At 54.9% G+C, this 22,238-nt stretch overlaps 7 protein-coding genes across 7 annotated transcripts; 5 read left to right on the forward strand and 2 right to left on the reverse strand.

Moving 5' to 3' along the window:
• The first annotated feature begins 6 nt into the window (after nt 1–6).
• PHYSODRAFT_287095 (hypothetical protein) lies at nt 7–2,856 on the forward strand. The gene has a single exon (XM_009535049.1). It carries the CDS (start codon nt 310–312, stop codon nt 1,405–1,407), a length of 1,098 nt encoding a protein of 365 aa, XP_009533344.1. The 5' UTR covers nt 7–309; the 3' UTR covers nt 1,408–2,856.
• A 626-nt stretch (nt 2,857–3,482) lies between these two features.
• Nucleotides 3,483–5,876, forward strand: PHYSODRAFT_563553 (hypothetical protein; the record flags this gene model as incomplete). The annotated part of the gene is made up of 1 exon (XM_009535050.1): nt 3,483–5,876. The coding sequence occupies one exon, from the start codon at nt 3,483–3,485 to the stop codon at nt 5,874–5,876; it is 2,394 nt and encodes a 797-aa protein (XP_009533345.1).
• Nucleotides 5,877–6,119: 243 nt separating this feature from the next.
• Nucleotides 6,120–6,606, reverse strand: PHYSODRAFT_520734 (hypothetical protein; the record flags this gene model as incomplete). Its single annotated transcript, XM_009535051.1, has 3 exons — nt 6,120–6,305; nt 6,391–6,444; nt 6,523–6,606. The coding sequence occupies 3 exons, from the start codon at nt 6,604–6,606 to the stop codon at nt 6,120–6,122; spliced, it is 324 nt and encodes a 107-aa protein (XP_009533346.1).
• Nucleotides 6,607–6,963: 357 nt separating this feature from the next.
• On the forward strand, nt 6,964–9,483 carry PHYSODRAFT_520015 (hypothetical protein; the record flags this gene model as incomplete). The annotated part of the gene is made up of 3 exons (XM_009535052.1): nt 6,964–7,567; nt 7,673–8,830; nt 8,939–9,483. 3 exons carry the CDS (start codon nt 6,964–6,966, stop codon nt 9,481–9,483), a joined length of 2,307 nt encoding a protein of 768 aa, XP_009533347.1.
• A 2,042-nt stretch (nt 9,484–11,525) lies between these two features.
• Nucleotides 11,526–11,801, forward strand: PHYSODRAFT_388340 (hypothetical protein; the record flags this gene model as incomplete). Its single annotated transcript, XM_009535053.1, has 1 exon — nt 11,526–11,801. A coding segment is annotated over one exon (276 nt), but the record flags the coding sequence as incomplete, so codon positions are not given.
• Nucleotides 11,802–13,288: 1,487 nt separating this feature from the next.
• On the forward strand, nt 13,289–13,732 carry PHYSODRAFT_337390 (hypothetical protein; the record flags this gene model as incomplete). The annotated part of the gene is made up of 1 exon (XM_009535054.1): nt 13,289–13,732. The coding sequence occupies one exon, from the start codon at nt 13,289–13,291 to the stop codon at nt 13,730–13,732; it is 444 nt and encodes a 147-aa protein (XP_009533349.1).
• A 648-nt stretch (nt 13,733–14,380) lies between these two features.
• On the reverse strand, nt 14,381–17,042 carry PHYSODRAFT_337391 (hypothetical protein; the record flags this gene model as incomplete). The annotated part of the gene is made up of 7 exons (XM_009535055.1): nt 14,381–15,205; nt 15,294–15,425; nt 15,650–15,667; nt 15,746–16,507; nt 16,544–16,629; nt 16,687–16,942; nt 16,998–17,042. 7 exons carry the CDS (start codon nt 17,040–17,042, stop codon nt 14,381–14,383), a joined length of 2,124 nt encoding a protein of 707 aa, XP_009533350.1.
• Between the last annotated feature and the right edge of the window lie 5,196 nt (nt 17,043–22,238).

Consider the following 22,238-nt stretch of genomic DNA (forward strand, 5'->3'; position numbering starts at 1 on the left):
ACTACAGTACACACCACTTCACTATCAACTTCGCCAAACCTCCTTAATGCTCAGCGCCAGTCGCGTGCTCTGGATGCACAGCTGCAGCGCCGGCGACGGCTTCTTGAGCGCCAACACGTCGCGCATCGTCAACTAACTCGCACCTCTTCAAGCAGTATCATGTCACTCAAGCGAGGGGAAAACTTCCGTAGTACCAAATGTAGGTGTGAAAGGTTTCAATTTACGGTGTGTTGGTTAGTGACCGTGCTCAAAGCTCAAAGCACACCGATCGAGGGCTGCCTGTCGCTCAACTCGATCCACCCGGTCGCCATGCAGGACGGCGGCGAGCTGCACCCGGCGCAGGTGCTCAAGAGCGGGCACGACGTGGGCTCGAGCCACTACGCGGGCGGCGTGCCGCCCCACAAGCGCATGCGCAAGCCCATCGTGCGCAAGAGTGTGGACCCGAACGCCACCTTCATCAACTACGTGACGCAGCGCCGCTTCGTGCTGGCGCGCAGCGTGCGGTCGCACGCGCTGCCGCCGCACTCGTTCTACAAGAAGCAGATGCTGCCGCCCATGGCCTACGCCGGGGACGACGACCTGGCCTCGTGCGTGTGCACCAAGTTCTGCCGCTGCTCGACCAACAAGCAGCGCTGCCCCGTCAACTGCCTCACGTGGACGCCCGAGGGCCGCCGCCTCATCACGGGCAATTCGGTGGGCGAGTTCACCCTTTGGAACGGCCTGGCCTTCAACTTCGAGACCATCCTGCAGGCCCACGACGACGCTGTGCGCGCCATGGTGTGGTCGCACAACGACAACTGGCTGGTCACGGCCGACCACGGCGGCGTCATCAAGTATTGGCAGTCTAGCATGACCAACGTGCAGCTGCTGCAGGGACACAGGGAGGCGGTGCGCTCGCTCAGCTTCTCGCCCACGGACTTCAAGTTCGTGTCGTGCTCGGACGACGCGACCGTCAAGATCTGGGACTTTGAGAGCGGACGCGAGGAGCGCGTGCTCACAGGACACGGCTGGGACGTCAAGTGCGTGGCCTACCACCCGCAAAAGTGTCTGCTTGCCAGTGGCAGTAAGGATAACCTGGTGAAGATCTGGGACCCCAAGTCGGGCAATAGTCTCAACACGCTGCACGGACACAAGAACACCGTCTTCAAGGTCGCCTGGAACTCGAACGGCAACTGGCTGCTCACGGCCAGTCGCGACCAGCTCATCAAGATCTACGACATCCGGATGCTCAAGGAGTTTGCCACGCTCAAGGGCCATGCTCGTGAGGTTACATCTATTGCGTGGCACCCGTGGTATGAGCGTCTCTTTGTCAGTGGCTCGTACGACGGATCGCTCATGTACTGGGAAGTTGGGTACGTCTGTCTCCCTGTGCTGCTTCACATCGGGTGCTGCGCTTTCAGCTACTAACGGCAGTTCTTGTTGTATGGTTCACAGTAAGGAGAACGCGCTGGCGTCCATTCCTCAGGCACACGACACGGCGGTGTGGGATATTCAGTGGCACCCGGTTGGCCACGTCGTCGCGACTGGAAGGTATGTCCGCTTCTCATTTCGGCATGAATGTTCATGAGGTTCAGCGCAACTAATGTGTTTTTATTATTTGGTTACAGTAATGATCACAGTACGAAGTTCTGGTGTCGCAACCGTCCGGGAGACCCGATGGATGACAAGTACAATGGCGGCCAGACCGTGCTCAACGAGCACGAAGCTGGAGAAGGAATGGCGCATATGCGAGGAGGCCTGAACAACGCAGAAGTGCTACCTGGCATGGCGGACGGTGCCAGCAGCCTCCGCTCCAGTGCCATCAATGTTGCGAACTTCCAGACATTCAACAAGTCAGCTGACAACCGCGCAAATGGTGGTCGTCGCCCGCCGCCCGAGTCATACACGTGCAACCGCTGCGGGACCAAGGGCCACTGGATCGAGGACTGCCCCACGAAGGACCAGCACAACCCGAACGGCCAGATGCAGCGCAAGATTCCGCCTGAAGGCTACTTGTGCAAGCGCTGCAACGTTCCTGGTCATTACATCTCGGACTGCACAGAGCCTAAGGTGCCGCCGCCGTCGTACACGTGCCACAAGTGCCGCCAGAAGGGTCACTGGAAGCAGGACTGTCCGATGGACGGCAACGGCGCGATCAGCGCGCTGCTCAGCCAGATCCGTCCTCCCGGTGGAGCGGGTTCCGGTGGCGTTCCGCCTCCGCCGCCCTCCGCTCGAGGGTTCCCGCCACGGGGCATGATGCCGCCGCCTCCGCCTGCTGCAGGAGCAGGGGCCGGATTGCTGGTGCCGCCGCCACCCCCGCCTCATATTCTTGCTGGAATGAAGCGCGCTCGCGAAGATGACGGCGGCAATGGTGTGGGTATGCCTCCGCCGCCTATAAACGGCTGGCCGCCCATGGCAGGAGCCTCGGCCCGTCCAGGGCCACCTCCAGGTCCGCCCGGAGGCGCAATGCCGCCGCCGCCCGGGCTATTGGGTCCGCTGGGCCAGCCCGACCTGAAGAAGCTGAGCCGCGACCCGAGGCGGAGGTAGATGCGCTCCAATCGTCGAACAGCGGAACCCGATCGATCGTCACCGAGACGGTTGGACACCTACGGGAGGAAGAGCCTAGTGACAGTAGTAGCAGCATTGCCCGACAATCAATAACGTTAGTGAAATGCAAGCGGAACCATGGCCCATGTCAAACGTGCGGCGATCTGATCGCCTGCTGCCGAGTGATGTGATGATGATGCCGGCAGGTTTGTTTGCGCGGCACTTGAAGTTCGGTTCAACTTGACCCCCCGAGCTCGTTTCGGATGTGAAAAATCCATGCGTCTAACAACGACGCCACCCCAAGCAGCCCCCAAGCATTGCAGGAGGAGCGCCAGCGCCCTACATGTGATGCATGGTGATCTGGCACCAGTGCAGCAGCTTCGGAGCGGAAAGCTGTCGAGCACGTGACCGGAATCAGTCAACGGTGGGAACAAAGAGCCGCGGAGCGGACTTTCGCGGTTGAAGATGGATCAGCGCGCGCGCTGCGCGAGGTGCCGGCATGCTGCCACCTGCGTGGTCTCCCTCGACCCCGGCCCACCGTGGGCCCCACGCCATCTGCGCCAAGCTGGCTGCGCCGCGGTCGCTCGCTGTCCTACGGCGAAATGGCCTCGCGACGTTCGGGGCGCAAGCCGGCGCATTTGGGTCGGAGGCAATACCTCCTCATCATTGGCTGAAAATATGCTACAACGCTGCTTCATTGGCTGAAAATCAAAACATGCTTTTCTTTCCGCCCAAGATTGCAAATTCCAGCTGCAATTTCGCATAGCCCGGCCACCCAAGGTCTCACAGGGCATCCGATATTGAAGGTGCAGACGCAGTACTATCCCAATTAGTAGCTCGACGTCCATCGTATCAACTCTCGCGACGACGACAACCAGGCGGCCTGGGCGACCTCGTGGTCAACCGCCATTTCCATACTTTTCCCCAGTGCGCAGGAAGCCAGCCCGCGCGCCATAATGAAGACGCAGCGGGAGTCGGCCCACGTGCCGCCCACAGCGCTGCTGCTGCAGACGTCGCGCGCGTCCGCGCCCATGCCCGCCGGCCACCGGCGCAAGCAGCAGCTCGCGTTGGGCGGCTCCTCGGACCGCCTGCGCAGCCCGGACGACCGCCGCGCCGCCCGACGACACCACGCGCGGCCCCAGGCGGCTCCGCCGGCGTCCGCGCCCTCCGCGCCGTCCTACCAGCACCTGGGCACCATCGAGAGCGTGCGCACGGCGCTCAGCAGCACCGGCGGCGGCGTGAGCGCGGGCTCCGGCGTCGGCTGCCACGAGGTTATTCTCAGCGGCGCGCTCACCAAGCGCGGCCAGTTCTTCAAGACGTGGATCCCGCGCCACCTGGTGCTGTCCCGCGGCGCGCTGCAGGTGTACCGCAAGAACCCGTACGCGGCCAGCATGCAGCAGCAGGAGAAGGACCTGGCCCAGCTGGAGAAGAAGCTGCTGAAGATGGAGGTGGCGCGCGCCGACGCCATCCGCGTCGAGGCGTCGGACGCGTTCAAGCACCACCCGTTCTGCTTCGTCCTGGTGGCGCGCAAGCGCTCGCGGCGGCGCGGGCTGCTGGGCGGCGGCAGCGGCGACTCGACGACGCGCAGCGCCATCACGTTTAACAGCGCCGGGGGCAACTGCTTCCAGCACCGCAAGGAGAGCAACCTGGACTCGAGGAGGATCGACGACGGACCGGTCGTGCTCTACTACCTGCAGGCCAGCAAGGAGGCCGAGAGGCAGCGCTGGATCCGCGCGCTGCAGCGCTGGATCGAAGGCGAGAGCCCCGCCAAGCTCGGACGCGGCATCCTCAACTACATTGTGAACAACGAGTACAGCAACTACCGCTACGGACAGAAGGTGGTGGGAGGTACGTCCTCCTCGAGGTCGGTGGGGCTGGCCGGGGACTGCGGCTCGACGGTCAGTGGACCGGCGGCCTTGTCGCCGGCGTCTCAGGCCGGTCGTAGCGTCGAACAGGAGTTCCCCGTGCTCGCCAATTTGATCCGGGACATGCACGACTGCAAGAAGGAGGACGAGATGGTGTACATCCTGGACCAGATTCTAGGCGAGGTGCAGGACGGCGCCAACAGCGGCTACATTAAGAAGCTCATCGCCACGGCGGGGGAAGTGAAGCTCGAGGAATCGCAGCACGTCTGGACGACACACGTCAAGACGGCGTACGCGAACGTGATGAAGGCGTTGCAGACCGCGTCGTCTGGACAAGAGCCGAGCAGCCAGGCACCCACTCTGCGGGCCCCTACCACGTATGCGATGCGTCAAAACTCAGCGGGCAGTGTGGAGTCGAGTGAGAGCAACCGCTCGCTGAACAACGTGGACATCATGTCTTTCCACCGCTTCTACAAGCTCGGACGGAAGCTCGGATCGGGCGCCTTCTCGGTGGTGCACATTGCTACCCACCGCGAGACGAAGAAGCAAGTTGCTGTCAAGTGCATCGCCAAGGCGAGTTTGGGTCCCCAGGACGTGCACTCTTTGAAGCAGGAGGTGGAGGTCATGTCGAGTCTAAACCACCCGAACATCGTGCCTCTGCTGGACTACTTCGAGGAGGACAGATACTACTACATTGTGACCCCCTTGTGTACGGGCGGCGAGCTGTTCGATGACCTGGTCAAGCGCAAGAGCTACACGGAGGAGGATGCCCGCGTGCTCATGCGCAAACTCGCGAGTGCTATCGACTACCTTCACTCGCGTGGCATTGTTCACCGTGACCTGAAGCCGGAAAATATTTTGCTGAAAACGTCGGCGCCAGGCGCAGAGGTGATGATCGCTGATTTCGGCTTCGCTAGACCCATGAACGGTTCACGCCGTGGTACGGCGTGCGGCACTCCGGGCTACGTTGCTCCCGAAGTTGTACAGGGCGAGCCGTACGGAGCTGAAGTGGACTGCTGGAGTCTCGGCGTGATTTTGTTCATCCTGCTGTGTGGATACCCGCCGTTCCCTGGTGCCAACCACGCGACGGTGCTGGACAAGGTCGCGAAGGCCGAGTACAAGTTTGAGTCTCCGTACTGGGACGAGGTGTCTGATGAAGCCAAGGACCTGGTGTCGGAGCTTCTCACCGTTGATCGCACCAAGCGTCTCGACGCCTCGGGTATCCTGGCTCACCCGTGGATGGACGAGACGCGCGCGTCGGTCATCAGCATGACCGACGACAGTGAGTTGCGGAAGCGTATCACGCGCAAGTGCTCGGACCTGTTGCCGGCGCTGCACCAGATGCGGAAGCACAGCCTAACGCATGGCAGCCCCAAGATTCGTCCGTCCGACATGAACGTGGACGACATGGAGCTAGACGAGCTGACCATGAACAGCGACAAGGAAATGCTTGATCGCGAGCTCGCGGACATGGACGGCTTCTAGAGTGAGGGCTATCATCGGAAATAGCCTCGCCACAGTGGGCGGCGCATTGGTGTGTTCCCCGGACAGCACGCTTGCCGCCCTCTGGTGAGATGGGAAGTACCAACTACCGTCTCAATGTGTATGTTTGTACATGTATGTAGCTTTGATTGCCGCAGGTGCTGATGGAGAGCTCCAGGCTGAAGAAAAACTAATTGGGTATAATATCAAGCAGACTTGTATTTGCACAAACTCGTGCGTGCATCATCAGAGTCCCATGTCCTCCGCAGCTTTGAGCGCGAGTTGCGCCTGGATCGCTTCCTGCGTCATGAGCTCGCAGAAGGCCTCAAAGTCCAGGGCCGACAGCACCAGCTGCAGGTTCATCGTTGCGTCTTCGTGCTTGGGACTGCGTTGCAACACCCTGCAGTGCGCAAAGAACTCGTCGGCTGTGAGCTGGTTGCAACGTCGCGGACAGAGGAGACTTGTGTAAGCATTGAGTTGTCGCGTTGCAATGTAAATTGGCCTAGACACGCCTCACCTGCTCTTGGCGCAGGAAGGTTGCTACCACGTCTTCAAACAATTCCTCATAGCGCTGCTCGACGACACCAAAACAAAAAAACTATGGTAAATGCGGCATCAACAACCGGCAACAAAACGTCATCGCACGCACTCGGAAGAGCTCGTGCACTTCATGTCCGTGCTCTCCATCCGCCTCCACCCCACGGAAACCAGCAGCATGTCTGCCCACCAGCATTTACACACACATCTTCGTAATTTTTCATTACGCCTCAATTCCAGGAAAATGAGCTCTTCGTCTACCGTTGAACAAACTGCGCCAGCTTGGCCTCCACCTCCTCTGAGCAGCACCCTCCACTCAAGTTAACTCTCTCACTACTCGCCCAATAACCTCGAAACAAGCCAAACCTTGGTCGCAGAAGGCCATCAGCCTCGCCACCACGGGGTCGGAGCTTTCCACTGCTATCAGCACTTCATCCATTACGTCGCTTCAAGTACCACACGCCTCTTCACTTGCTCTTTGTATGGCCCGACAAAAAAGTAGGCACCTCATTCGCGCTTTTGACAGCCTGAAAGCTTCCGGAATAGCTAGCCGATGGAAGCGCGCGATGCCATCGTGTCGTGGCTGGAGCAGGGTGACAACTTCCTGCGCGTGACGGCCGCGTCCCCGTTCTCCCCGCGCCGAGGCCGCGCTGGATTCCGCGACGTGGCACAGACCGAGGGCGCAGCGCTGGGCGAGCTCGCGGCCTTCGTGAACCGCAGCCTGCCGCGCGCCAATTGGGACGCCAAGCACGCCCGGCAGATGCTCAAGCACTACCTGCTGCAGTACCGATCCACGGCGGAGGCGGCGGCCGGTCCGCGATTCTCATTGGACGAGAGGGATGCGCTGCGCGGGCTCAAGACGGTGCAGGACAAGCTGGACAACATGTGTCGCCACTTCCAAAGACTCCAGCAGCTGCACGAGCACGCGGGCGCGAGGGACATGGTGACTATTAGGAGGAGGTCAGCGCTGCAGAGAACGCAGAGCCAGACGCAGCAGCAGACAGCGTACGTGAAGCTGCACTTTGCCTTGACGGAGGCCCAACGCAGAGAGCGGGAGATGGATGTGATGCCCGAGAGTGACTTGAGCAATTCGTGTGACAACAGTGAGGCGGACAAGAATGCAGCGGGGCAGATAATGTTGCAGTCGATGGTGGGTGGTGAGAAGGAGGAACAGGAGGCACGGATTGAGCTGACGGCTGCATATGCGCAGGGTAGGATCAGAGGAGGCAAAGAGAACGATCAGAATGCAGGACAGGAAGTAGTATCTATTCAGTCGGCGCAAAGCGTGCACAGGGAGACGCGGAGGAGTGTCAACAAGCAACAGGAGCAGAAGAAAAAGCAAGTGCCACAGAAGCAGGGGGCTAAGGAGAAGCAGGTAGAGGCGCCAGAACTTCCCGTTCTTGAGCCGACTTCGGACGAGGAGGATGTGGATGAAGAGCTTCCGACGCTAAGGCGGTCGACTCGAGCTAAGCGACAGTCTGCAGGGAAGGCGGTTCGTCCGAATCAAGATTCACCGGCGAGAAAGAGGACGAGGCCCGAGTCAATCGCTAAGAAAGCTGACCAAGTGGAGGTAGCGGACGTGGCGCCCACGCAAACCACTCAAGGCGCCAGCACTTCTGCCTCGGATGAGCCTCAAGATTCCCCGGTCAACGACGAGAATACTCCAAGCCTCAATACTCGGAGTCAGCAGCGAAGGCTTGTCTGCAAGTTTGCTACAGCTTCGAAGCCTTCGCAACCAGCAACCAGGCCGTTGTCGGGCAATACTCAACCGAAGAAAACCACACTCGCTGATGCGCCTCAACCCGAAAAGCAGCTTCCTCAAGAGCCTGTGTCGCATCCTTCCAACCATGATCGCACCCGAAAATCGACACCAGCCTCCGCCGTACCGGAAGCCTATCGGTCGGCAATTGCGGAGGTTATCTCGCAGCGGAAGCAGTTGATGTCTCGTATGGGCAATGATTCTCAGGCCTCACCGGTCCAGGAGAAACGCCAGCGTAGTCTCAGTGAGAGCGATTACGGTCTAAGCGATATCGACCTCCCCTCTCCAGACTCCAAGCGAAGCACACCTAGCAATAACGCACAAAGCTCCAAGTCTGCTCGCGCGCCACGAAGTCGACACGAATCAGGCCCTACAGCGGGTCTCCTCCCGCCTCTCATGGACGCATTTCGTACCCCAAGTGGCAAGTCGAATCTGGAGCGAAAGCGCGTATTTCACCGAGCCAAGGAGCTCGCGTTCGAGCAGCTCAAGTGGCACCGCGAGAACGAGTTACAGCAGTACGAGCTGGAGCTTCTGCGCCGCGAAATGGAGGCGCGCGAGGCCTTCGCGCAACAAGAGCTGCAGCTAAAGAGGATGCGCGTCCGGGCTGACACCATTCAGCACATGGTTTCCGCTGGCGCCAGTGTCAAGGATATCGCCGAGCGTCTGAGCTTGCTCTAGGCACAGCATGAAGTAACACCATCGCTCGCGCCAAGCCGACACCTTTTTGGATGACTTTCACTATCTAATGAAGCGCGTTTCAACTTTCGAGAACGGCGGTGCTATGTCTGTTTGGTGCCGGTTGAGACTAAAAAGTCGCAGTCGATGGAGCAGCCGATGGAGCACGTGCCGACGTCCGATTCGCAGCGCGACGCCATTGTGGAGTGGCTGGAGAGCGACGACAATTTCCTCCGAGTGACGGCGTCTTCAGCCCCGGCAGCGCCCCACGGACGTCGCGGCTTGGGGTGCGACCCCGTGCATGCGGAATTGGTCGAGAGCAACGCTCTAAACGAACTGGAGGCGACGGTGAACGCGGCTTCTCCTCGAGCCAAATGGGACGGCGAACACGCCAAGCAAATGCTGAAGCACTATCTGTTGGAGTTCAAGTCGACAGCAAGAGCAGCCGCCCAGCCAGGCTTCATGTTGAGCAAGACGGGCGAGAGCTTCGGTATTAAGACGATCGAGGACAAGCTGAACTGCATGTGCCGCCACTTCGTCCGACTGCAGATGCTGCACGACCCGAGGATCAGAGCGGCGATGAGGTGGAGAGCGCTGTTAAAGGAGAGGTCCAGGAGAAGACGAGCGGTGGCGATCTGACATCCCCGCAGCAGAAGGACGCAATGGATCCCAGTGAAGTGCCTGCACACCAGTCACACCAAAAGGGCGCCACATCCAAGACCCAGGAAACGCCAAAGGAGCCCAACAGGCCGCAACACCCAGACCGCCTACAAGAAGATACGGACGAGAATAGCGTCGATAAGGGCAAAACTACTTGCGAGAAACGGTCATAGCACTGCCAGCAGCCCAGGGGTTGTGGTGAAGCAGAAGGCGGGTAGGAAGAGCCCCGCAACGAAAGACTCGAGCCCGCAAACATCGTATATCGGCCAAAGTACAAGCAGCAGAAGAAGAAAAGGAAGAAGGAGGAGCAGGAGCGACTGGAGAAGGAGAAAGCGGCTCTGATGCCCAACTTCATTCATCTCTCGTCCGAGGAGGAAGATGAGGAGCTTCCGTTCCTGCAGAGCAAATCTGCTGCTGTCAAGCCGGGGAGACGGTTGAAGAGAGCGGGATCTGAGTCCAAGTCGGCTCCCAGTGATGAAGACGATACCCCATGGCTCAAACGAAAGATCAGGCGCGTGGAGAGTACCGGCAGTTCTACTCGAGCTGACGTGCACCAAACACCACCTCGAGCCACGAGGAGTTCTTCGAAGACGCCCCCTCGCACGAAAAAGAGTACCCCACCCAAAGGCAAGAATACGCCAAGCAAAGGCAAGAATGCGCCAAGTCAAGGGAAAAACACGTCCAACAAAGTCAATAAATCTCCTCCAGGAAATCGAAAACCGGCACAAAAGGTGGTTAAAGCGCCCAAAGCAGCAAAACCTGCGAAAGTCCCGACTCAGGAAGCTGTCGCTGTTGCTGATGCGCCGAACCCGCATAAGTCACCCGTGGAGAAGTCGCCAGGAAGTGGGCAAGAGGCTGTAAAGAGCATTTCGCCGGCCATGAAACCAGTACCCAGTGCAGCCTCCGACCCACCAAAGATCCAAAAACCAGAGATTCAAAGCACGGACGTCCCTCCAAACGTTGTGGAAGCTATTCCACAATCTCAAAGTGAAGCGCAAGGATTGGCGGTGCCCCAAACTGCGGTCTCTGAAGTGCAAGACCCTCCAAGGCAGGAACCAGTATCCTAAGTACCGTATTTGCCCGCACAAGTCGTGAAGAACACCCCTGCTCAACCTCGTGTGCAAGTTCCGGATGCGTTGCGTTCGGCCATTGCCCAAGTTGTATCTCAACGTCAGGAGCTGCTTAACTCCCGTTGGGGCCGCCGTCAGATCCGTCAACCCAGTTTCAGCGACAGCGACTATGCTCCAAGTGGCGGTGACGATGAAGAAAACGAAGAGGAATATTTTGAAGAGGACTCGGACACCGCGAGTAAAGACAACAAGCATCGAAATCCTTCAGCCCCCGCCAAGAACAGCGCGCCTGCCCACAGCACCCGAAGGGCCCTCAAGCCAAAGTCCCCCCGCCCCAGTCATAAAATTACGCAGCGTGGCACCGAACGCTCACCGCTTCGTGTCCAAGACACATCGGTAGTTAGCAACTCGCCAGGGGTGTCAAACCTTCCCCGTCGTGGAAGTCGCCAGAATCTGACCCTCTCAGCCGGCCACATCCCTGCTCTGCTCAACCTTCCGGATACAATCGGTGGCGATACCAATCTGGAGTACAAACGCGCGTTCTTCCAGGCCAAGAAGCTCCCGTTCGAGCAGTTCAAGTGGATCCGCGAGGGCGAGCTGCAACAATTTGAGGTGGAGCTGCTGCGTCGCGAGATGAAGACCCGCGAGTCCTTCGCCCAGAAGGAAATCGAGCTCAAGCAGATGAACATCCGAGCCGAAGTCATCCAGCGCATGGTGCTCGCTGGCGCCAGCGTCGACGACGTCAGCGAGCGGCTAACACTTCTGCAGCAGAATAGATCACTTTGTTAACAACTTCAACTTACCAGGCGTTACAAATCGTCTATGGGCGTTATGTTTCGTTGTTCTGTCAGCCTTATTTTCCGTCGTATTATTTTTAGTTCCTCACATTAATTATTTATCAAGCGATCAAGCATGCACGTGAAGAAGGGCTCGCGCCAGTCGAAACCGCGCAGCGACTCCGTCGACTCGGACGTGGTCCCTGTGGAGGATCTGGGCAATAACGAGACGCCCGTAAGCGCCGTCACGTCCGGTATGAAGCGCAAGAGCGACGCCCCGGAGAGGCCGACGCAGCACAAGAAAAACTCTAGAAGGACGTTAAATGAGGCGGATAATCCGGTAATTGAGGACAACTCTGTGGAGGATGAAGCGGAGCTGCAGTTGCTGGCCATTGAGGCGCGCCGGCTGGACTTTGAAGTCGCCAAGTGGAAGCAGCAGCAGGCGCTGCGCCGCGGGACGCTGCAGCTCAAGGCCGAGGAGATCAGCCTCAAAGAGGCCACCACGAGGCAGACCCAGCAGACGCAGATCATGGAGCTCAAGGCCAAGTTGCTCAAGGCGCTGGACGAGGTCGGCACGACCCCGGCTCAGTCAAAGAAATATCTCGCGCTGCTGGACGGCTGAGGACACTTTGGAGGACAATGGGATAGGAACTATACTTTAGCAGACAATTTGAAAATTATTTTCGGCCGCAGCATTGAATAGTTTGCTGCTGCGCCTACATTCACATTGAATTATCGTTGTTGGTTTTTACACTAGACAAATGGGCTACAACGCTCTGGTTGCTGTTTGAAGCTTAGTAGTTGTAGCCATAGCCATAGCGCTGGCCGTAGAAGCCCCCATAGCTGTAGCCGCCATACCCGTAGCTGTAGGGCTGGCCGAGTCCGTACGCGTAGGCATACTTGTAGGCGCTAGGGTCGTACCCGTAGTAGCCTCCGCCATAGCCATAGCCAAAATCGTTGCCGTACTTGCCGTAGCCGAACACGTTGTGGTCTTTGCCGTAGCTCGGGTACCACCCACCGTAGCTATATCCATAGTCGTCGTAGTCGCCGTAGCCTTTGCCGTAGTAATCGTCGTGGCTGTCGTCGTCGCAGTCTTCATCCTTCTTGTCGTAGTGCTCTTGGTGCTCGCCACCTTCGTGCGCGTCGGTAGATCCAGAGCTGCTTTCGATGGCCGTCGACTCGGTCGGAACTGGCGTCGGCTTTGGGTCGTCGGTCTTCGCGACAGCTTGGCTCATTGCCACGATCGTGCACACAGCGACAGCGAGCTTCGACATCTTCATGGTTGGAGTTGCTGGTAGGTTGCACTGCGAACGGCTTGCTTAGTTGCTGGAGAATCGCAGAATGGACAACCACGGAAGAGCTATTGCGATAGTTGATGGACCTAAAGTTGTATTGTCTTCAATCGTCTATGAGGCAAAATGATGAACTTGGCAAGATTGATCGAGATTGAGTGTTTGGCAAAGCGTGCCAGGTATTGCTGCTTTGGAAAAAGTGACAGCGGGTAGTCAAGATGGGTTAGCAATCCAAATGGTTGACTTATCGACAATCCAATACCTGCCCAGCATCTAATGCAACCCCTGGCCAACGCATAGGTATGTAACTTTGCTTCACTGTTGCTTCAGAGGTTCAACGCCATTTCTAGCTCTAGTTCAATCGACTCACCCGATGTATGCAACCCACACCACCACCCCGGGAACATTAGTGAAGCTACCGGACGATCTCCCACTGCCAATTGAATAGACAGAAAGACTTGTTTCTAGCTCTAATACTAGTTCAATCTGACTCGATGCATAGGAGGATGTATGCATACAATCAGCACCACTACCTCAGGAATTGCTTATTCTTCCACTACTGCAAGGTAAACATTATAGTGCGTACATATCGCGAAAACATCTCGAAAGTATGTCATTCAGAAATTTGACGACGCCCGAGCAAGCCATGCCCCCCGATATCGTGTACCACTACCCCCTGCCAGCAGCGTCTTCGAAGGCCATTCGCGTCGCGATCGCGTTCGAGGGCGTCGTCATGACGGTCATCATGAAGGAATTCGAGACCGTGGGCGAGATCAAAGAGCGGATCAAGGAGCGGATGTGCTACGACTTCCCAGCCGAGGAGCTGACGATTCTCTGGGCGAAGAAGAACAATCACGAGTGGCTCACGACTTTCGACGGTAGCAACCGCCAGTTACTTCACCCAGGCAACATCCGGGACGAAGCCTGGGACGTGCTGGATAACGCAGACTACGTGATGGACCCGCGTGCGATGGTAAGCGAGGCGGCGTTTGAGTTCCGAGGCGTGTTCGAGCTCCGGTCACACGAGATTCATGTGGTGGCGCTGCTTCCAAAGTACCGCGAGCTGTCGAACGGTAGGTACTCAGACTAGATTGACGTCTCTACTTGACTGACATACACCTCTGCGTGTTGATTGTTGCGGCGCACTGATCCTATCAGGAGTCATGCAGAAGGTTGGAGCCGGTTCGTCTCCATTTGCGTCCGCTTGCCACCGACTCGTGGTGCCTATCAGCAGCTTGCTTGGCTGCTTTCAGCATGCTTTGAGCCACGAAAAGAGCCTTTAACTTTAACGGGGCGACTCCTTATCACGGAGGCCATCGTCGTCAAATCCCTGCAAAGCGATGAGGGTCGTTAAGGCTCCACGGAACACAGAATTCCCTAAGACGAGGTATTACTCGAACGTAGCCCACTCAAATGTTCACTGCACATTGCTATTAACCTACTTTTCGTTTTATCGTTTGTTTTTACTTAGTTAATACGATCGCTAACGACTACTAAAGACCGAGGGCCTCACCTGTGCAAAGTTTCGTTTATCGTGCTCAACCTGAACAGTGGCAAGCATTTGCATGTATTCGTCCATTAATACGCCGTGCATCCGGACGTCATGGGAACCAGCAAGTCACGTGAAGCCTCTTTTAGTGCATATGCATGTTTTTCTTTGGAATGCTAAAACACTTAAAGATGTGACATCATACACGCGAACACAAGCAATATTCACTCGCATGGTATTTCAACCTCATTAGTCGAGACGCGTACGCTTCTTTTCCCCCTCGTCCCCATTCGAGTTGTCGTACCGATCCATCAGGCGACGCAGTTCCTTCCTGTAGAGCACCAAGTTGCTTTGTTGCTTCAAGTACCAATCGCGAGTCTTTGTGATCGTCACGAAAGTCTCGTGGCCTTCCATCTCAAACAAAAATTTCGTCTGCTTCTCATTCATCCATTTAGCCGCGAACTCCTTTGCATCTTCAAAATTCTTAAACTTTTTCTCGGCGCCTTTCATCTCCATTGAGACTTCCGCGCCTCGCAGGAACGACTGAATCTCATCGTTGCCAGGGAATTCCGCCTCACGCATCTCCCACGAAAACGGCTTCTCCAGCGATTCAACTTGTTCTCGGAGCCACTTGATCCGTTTTGGAGTGACAATCGTCACTACCGCTGTCTTCTCATCGTTTCCATCGACACTGTCCACGTACTGGGAGAGGTACTGGATGGAAGGTCCGAGTAGACCGGGATCTGCATTCTTGAGCCTATTCACAACAGTATCAAACAACGTCTTGTCGGCATAGTCGATAGCCACCTTCCAGAGCAGCCCAATGTAGCTCGACAGGAACAGGTCTTCATCCTTGGTTGACGTTGTCAGTTGCAGTGTCTTGTCAACTAGTGCCTGTTGAGCCGCACCACCGTCAAGGCTGTCAAACACGCGCAGAATTAATTCCAGCGCCGACAAGCCGCCCTTTCCGCTTTCGTCACTCCTACCCAGCGCCTTCAAAACAGCTTGGCTGACTTCATCCCAGCCGTACGAGCACAGAATCTTCGTAATTGGAGGGAACCAAAGCTCCATTCCCTTTTAGACCACCAAGTTCATCACAGTAATTGCCGAAAAACAAATTCACAACGGACGGATCACCAGCGTCAAGGAGAAGGTCGATTACCACCTCGCGCAGATTCATGGACCATACAACAGTAGCTTCTTCTTCCCAAAATTCCTTGTACCGGTTTTCGGCCTCCAGTCTGGCAGCGGTGGTGTCGAAAAGCGCACGAATTTCTTCTCCAGTCACAGGCTTCTGGTCGCGCAAAGCATCTGCAGCGGCATCTAGCGACATATATTTCAATGCCTTTTTCGCATGACCCACCGCCCGCCAAGCAACGAGCGCGTATCTCGAGCCGTCGTGACTTTATTCCCGGTATGTCCGTCTTCTTTGGTGCGGATTCCATGGTCCCGCCAGAGCTGCTCAAGTATTTTATGGCCAGGGTTAAGTAGATTGAGTTTGGTTCTTGAAAATCTCACGTGGCCAAGGTCTTCTCCCTGCAGCGAATACCAAGTTGATGATTCGCGGTGGCCTAGTTTATCGCATCCACAGTCGTTAGAGTTGAAGTATCTGACATCGTGCGTCAATTGAGCAATAAAGAAGCACAACTTCTTCTCGGGAGCAACGCGTGCGTTGGCTTCTTCAAGTGCGTGGAATCTCGCACAGTCGATGTCTTTCAATGCGCCAGAACCGAGGGTTTGGATACTTTTCGTGGTGTACTCACGCTCCAGTAGCAGCGCAAAAGAATCGTCTTCGTCGTAATCGCTCTCATCTTCGTCGCTGTCGTCTTCATCGTCCTCAGAGTCATCATCGTCATCATCGTTGTTTTCATCATCCACATAGTCCTCGTCGCTGTCAGTATCCCCGTCATCTTCCTCCCTCTTGTTCCCCTCACCCTGGTCGTCCTTGACCTTGACCTTCTTGTCCTCTTTAGCATCCTTTACGTTTGCACGTTGCTCACCAGACGTTTGGTCTGCATCCCCCTCCTCCTCGTTCTTCTTCTTCTCCTTCTCACTGCCCACACTCGAGATCGCCTGTGCCAAATCTTCGCTCAACTGCTTATCCTCCGTCCTCTTCAAGTGCCTCATCGTAGCGGGCAGACAGATCGAGTACACGAGAGCGAGTCGGAACCCTTTCGTCACTTCCTCCAGAGCATGCTCCGCGTCTGCATAGTGCACAGCGTAGTGCGTTGCGAACGCTGCACTACCGTCGGCTTTGCCGAAATCGTGTCGATACGTCAACTTCCCATCTCGATACACGACCAGGTCACCGCCTTCGTGCGCACTGGGCGGCTGCACCACCAAGGTCGCAATCATCCCGTCATCCTTCTCCGTGCCCTGGTGCTTCACGAAGTGGCCTCATTCCCCGTACACCAGCAACTTGTACAAGACGCAGTCCAGCGGGACGTCCGTGTAGCCCAGGCGGTCCGCGATCACCTTCCGTAGCTTGTCCATGCCGACTTGTCACAAGGGGTTCCTGAACTGGACCAAGTTCGCGTCCAGCTGCCAGCTCTTACGGACGTTCTCGTCCATCTTGGTGTCAAGATTGTGGACGAAGGGGGACTTCTGACACAGTGCGACCAGCTTTTCAGCTTGGTCGGCGACTAACGGCGTGTGAATGGTGCCCACACTGCCCACAAACAGCCCGGATACAGCGGGTAAAGTATCTGCGAGTCCGCCGAACGAGTACTCGCCTGCGTGCTCATCTCCGCGGGCAAGGACTTTGCTCACTTGAGCACAGCCAGCCCCTTTGGGCTTCAGCACGTCCTTGAACTTGCCTTTCCCGGTGAAAGGCCGAAGATTTCGCTGACAACAAGTGGCCTTTCACCGGGAAAGGCCACTTGTTGTCAGCGAAATCTTCGTCAAGACTCATTGTCGAAAGGTTTGATCGAAAATGAGGAGAGAACTCGAGCCTGGATAAAAAGAACCCCAGTCGAATTCTATCAATCAAACCTTTTACAGTTTTTTTGTTACGGATTGAGTGAGATTGAGGGATCGAGATGTACGATGACTCGAGCGGATCAAAGAGCGAGGGGGCTGACAACACTATGGACGATGATAAACAACAGCGAGTGGGTCGCGACTCGCAACGGCAGCTACCGCCAGGTATACCACCCAGGCACACACAGCCTGGGAGACTGGACACCGTGGGCGATGTGATGGGCCCGCGATGGTGAGCGAGGATGTATTTAACATGTTCGAGATCCAGTTGTTCGAGATTCACGTCGTGGTGCTGCTTCCAGCGTACCGCAAGCCAATGGTACGGTTCTTAGTAGGCTAGATTACTGCCCCCGCTTGACTGTAGTACTCTCTAACGTTATTCCTCTTGGCGTGTTGGTTCTTACGACAGCGTACTCTGATCGGATCGGGAGTAGTTTGGAGCTCAATAGTCCCATTTGCATCTGCTTGTCAGCGACTTTAGACGTCCGCTAGCAGCTTGGTTGGTAGGTTTCAGCATGTTTTAGCCCACGAAAGAGCCACGGGTTCCAGAGACCATCGTCGACAGCCACACGACATGAGTGCGGACTCATGTGTGGCAAACAAAAATGAGCCCTGCAAAATGTTGAGAATTATCGGAAGCTCTGAATTAACCCCAATGATATCTTTGCTTTGAATAAATGAAAGAACACAACGCCGTTTACCTTGATTTCTGTATAGTATACCACAAGTTGTATCCTATAGGATATTGCCGTTTGCAGATATTTTGGCCAAATTGTATGCTCTGTCTGGTGGGGTACTGACATCCGGTACATATCACGCCAATCAAAGAGGAATCCGACCGCAACAACGGTCGCTGGAATTTTAACTATCCACCGCTTCTTTTGCCTAGCAAGTGATAAGAAGCGCTATGAATCCAGGCGGGTTCGTGAGCGATACCTTTATGAGAAGTCTGGCGCATTATATAACCCCAACAAATTTTATCCTTAACAGGCGCGGCCCCAAACGGTGTCCAATATTACCGAGAAACTGATAAATTCGTTTTGTCCTGTGCTTGTCAGATCAGCGCCATAGTTCGGAATGGGATACATCAATACCTAAAAGGCGTAATTGACGCGTTTCAGCGCGGAAACCCCTCTGCTTCATCAGCATTTACGTTCTTCTGCAAGATGCCATACTTAGACGTAGTCAATTTTGAGTGCAGGCTTTCGTACCGCGAAATGTCGCGCTGAAAAATACGTGTCCAATAGATTACTTCGGTGATGACCACGCACCCAATCTGTGGGGAAGACATCTGCGCAGCGGGTTTCCAAGCAGAAGCCGTTTAGCAGGAATACCCCAGTGTCTACAACTTTCGTCGATCTCTGTAGCTGATAAATATCATAAATTACTCGCACATTATCATAAATAACTTGCATATGAAAAGGCATTACCGTAATTTATGTCGAAGAGTCGCATGAATGGCAAACTTCATGTGCTCATTTCTCGTGAACTGGAGCACTAGTGCAGCTCTAAGCATCACCGTTGACCTAGTGGTAGTAAGACCTATCCAATGATACCTCTTGTGTCTGCACTAGTAGTCTCCTTCTGGTACCTAAATATGCGTCTTCTCGGAGAAATCCAGTTATAGGTACATTCTGAGGGGCCGCGCCTGTTAAAATAAGGACAGAAACAAATCTGGCGGCCTCGATTTTGGGGCAATTTTGTCCTTAACTGGCCGGTTAAGGATAAAATATATCTTAGCATTTGTATATACCCACTTAGGTACGGTCCCAGAGGGCCAACAGTGGGCTCTCGTTAGGTGTGAACGGTTTCACTTGTTTCTACTATTGGCCGAGCTACTACACCATTTCCGGGTCGTTCTGCACAAATGCTCGATTCAAAACAATCACTCGAAAACTTATTGACAAGACCATTTCTAACTACCATGTGACCTGCCTGCAAGAGACGAAATTTCGTGATGTCCACCGTGCCGATAAGTTCAAGTTTCTGCTGCAAGCCACTTTTGACTGTAAATGTTTGTATCTGACCTTAATGCTGCCGAAAGCAGCACACAGTTCTCTCGAAGCGGCGGAGTAGCTACGGTGCTCCACAATGACTTTCCTGGATTTGAATCTGCTGAAGAAATGGAAGATTGGACAATCCCGGGACGATATCTGGTAATACGAGTACGGGTTCAGAATAAAAATCTCTATATTCACAACGTGTACGCGCCGGTGGATCCACAAGAGAACTTTCATTTCTACGAATCCCTCCTGACAAGAGAAATAAATAGCGAAGACGTGCACTGGGTTCTGGGAGACCTCAATGTGACGTTCGATCCTCCATTTGACTCGTGCGCCGTATCCGCGAGGCACAACCGGTCGAGGCAAAGCGCAGTGGAATGGCTAGCATGCCTCGGTGTGTCTGACTGCTGGAGAGTTCACCACCCCCAACGTCGTGTATTTACCGGACCACCACCAAGGAAAAACAGACTCGATTATTGTTTCATCTCCGACTCATTTATGACGCGCTACTATGGATCATCCCGATATTTTCAAGGTCCTCACTCTGGAGATCACTTAGCCCATAGCGTGACCTTAGACCATTCTCGCCAACCGCGCGGTAAAGGATACTGGCGTCTTCCTACAAAAATGTTGGATTGTCCTCTCGTAAGAGAAGCAATCCGAAACGAGGCTCAACTTCTCCTTTCAGACATTCTAGATGCCGACAATCCTGGCCTAGTATGGGAAGGATGGAAACGACGAATGGGAAGCCAACTAAAATCCCTCCAAGCAGTAATGAAAATTCAAGCAGACCAGGGCCTCCGTGCTGCGGAAAACCTGTTCGAACGGACTATGGAGAATTACGTAGACAACCCGTCGCCAAATACTCAGAGGGAATATCAGGAAGCAAAAGAAGCCTACGATGAACGCAAAGAACCCGTTCATCGACTCCAACAAGACTCAGTCTTCGATTTTCACGCGGGAAACATGGAAACGTCAAAGTCAGCTTTCTTCCGCCCTCATTCGTCCTTACTGAGACCTGTGCAAGTTACTTCAGTGAAACTTGAATCTGACGAAGTCTCCACTGATCCCGAAGACGTAAGAACCGCGTTTCGCTCCCACTGGGGAACAATCTTTGATACTACTAGCCCTTCCGACAATACAGTGATTGACGAGGAAAAACGAGCGATCCTACTTGATTCGACTCAATTAAAGATGTCCAGGGAAGACGCCGAAAAGCTAGACAGCCCGATCACAGCCGACGAAATGACAGCAGCCATCAAGCACATGAGAAGCAATTCCGCTCGTGGGCTAGATGGGTTAACTCCGGCATTCTACCAGACAGCTCCAGATATATTCGGACAAATACTGAGCCGTGTATTTCAATACCAACTAGACCGTGTTATTTTTTTGCCGTCCCAGAGGAAGTCATGCGTCACTCTCCTGTTCAAGAAAGGTGATCGCAGTGAGCCAGGCAACTACCGTCCAATCACTCTTATGCAAGTAGACGTAAAAATTATGTCGAAAGTGCTGACCTACCGCCTTCAAGGCGTCTTACCACCCATTATACGCCCTGACCAAAAAGGATTCGTTAATGGCCGATCACTGCACCACCACGTTCGACTACTGGAGGATCTTCAGCATCACGCTACAAGGTCAAACTCCGAAGCGTTGGTGCTGTTTCTAGACTTTGAAAATGCATATGACAGAGTGATTTGGGAGTATCTCTTCCTTATTTTGTCAGTCCTCGGATTTGGAGACCGGTATATCTCGTGGATTCGTCTTCTGTACAACAAACCTCTCGCACTAATTTTATTGAACGGATTCCTACTACAGCCACTTCAAGTTACGCGGGGTGTTAACCAGGGGGCCCACTGTCGTCTCTGCTTTTCTTACTGTGTATTGAACCACTCGGGAACCTAATTCGCCGACGGTCTGACCTAGGCGTTTTAGTGAATCAGCATACAACCGTCACAGGTCTGTATTTTGCTGATGACTCTACATTAGTGGCTCAGAACACGAACTGCATACGCTAGCAGCTCGAGCAGGTGAAAACCTACTGCCAAGGTTCGGGAGCACGCCTTAATTTGAGAAAATCTGCGTTGCTACCACTGAACAAGAATATGCCGTGCCCAAGATTCCCTGAAGTAAGGTGCCTTTATGCTGGCGATTTGATCACGTATTTGGGCATTCTATTCGGGCAACATGTGTCCCACGACACTATCGTAGCAGAGCTAAACAACAAGTTCTATGGGGGGCTCAGCGTATGGGGGCGGCGAGCGAAGACCTTACGAGGAAGACTTCTACTGGTGCACACGATGATTCTATCCGTACTGTGGCATCTCACTCCACACACCACGGTTCCTCCACCTTGCGTACGCCGGTGGCAGCGGATGCTAAATAAGTTTGTGCTCACACGAAAATCGGATGCAGACTCCAAGTTTGTTCAACTCGCCCCCGCGGAACTACTGTATTTGCCGCGGCAGGCAGGGGGTTGCAGCTCCCGCACCTCGAAACGCAGCTAAAACTGCAACGCCTACAGCTTCTACAACAGTTTGTAAGACTGCTCGGAAAGCCGGAGAAGGAGGCGTGGCCGCAACTAGCGTCTACATTTTTCGAAGCTTGAACTCATTCGCTTCCAGTGAAGCACCCACTCAACTTTCTTGATATTTCGCCTAACAAGTTCAAATACTTATTCGACATTACAGCGCTATCAGAATGGTGGAGAGACGCATGGAAATTGTGGCACAAAGTTCAATGGCCAGCTGATGGAGGCCAAGAACGCAGCGCGATCGCACTTTTGTACGCGCCAGTGTGGCTTTCAAAGAACCTACTCCTCCACTACACTACACCACAAGGCCAAATACGAAATATCGCCGCTGTTGCAGAGCCCAAAAGAAGCTTCCGACTTCATGTAGCCAAAAGGCTACAATACTCCTGTATGAAAGACATTTTCGACGACATCGGCAAAAACCCATCCGTTGCCACCTTTTTAAGGCGGGCTCTCGAGCCAGGTAACACCCAACTCCCATTGACGACTCAGAAGCGATGGCTCCGCAGCCTCCACAAGGAATTGATGCAAGTTATCTTCCGCGTTGAGACGACAATAACAAGCTTCGATATTCGTGTACCTCCCCAATGTAGGC

The sequence above is a fragment of the Phytophthora sojae genome (assembly GCF_000149755.1).
Source record: "Phytophthora sojae unplaced genomic scaffold PHYSOscaffold_8, whole genome shotgun sequence".
Lineage (NCBI taxonomy): Eukaryota > Oomycota > Peronosporomycetes > Peronosporales > Peronosporaceae > Phytophthora > Phytophthora sojae.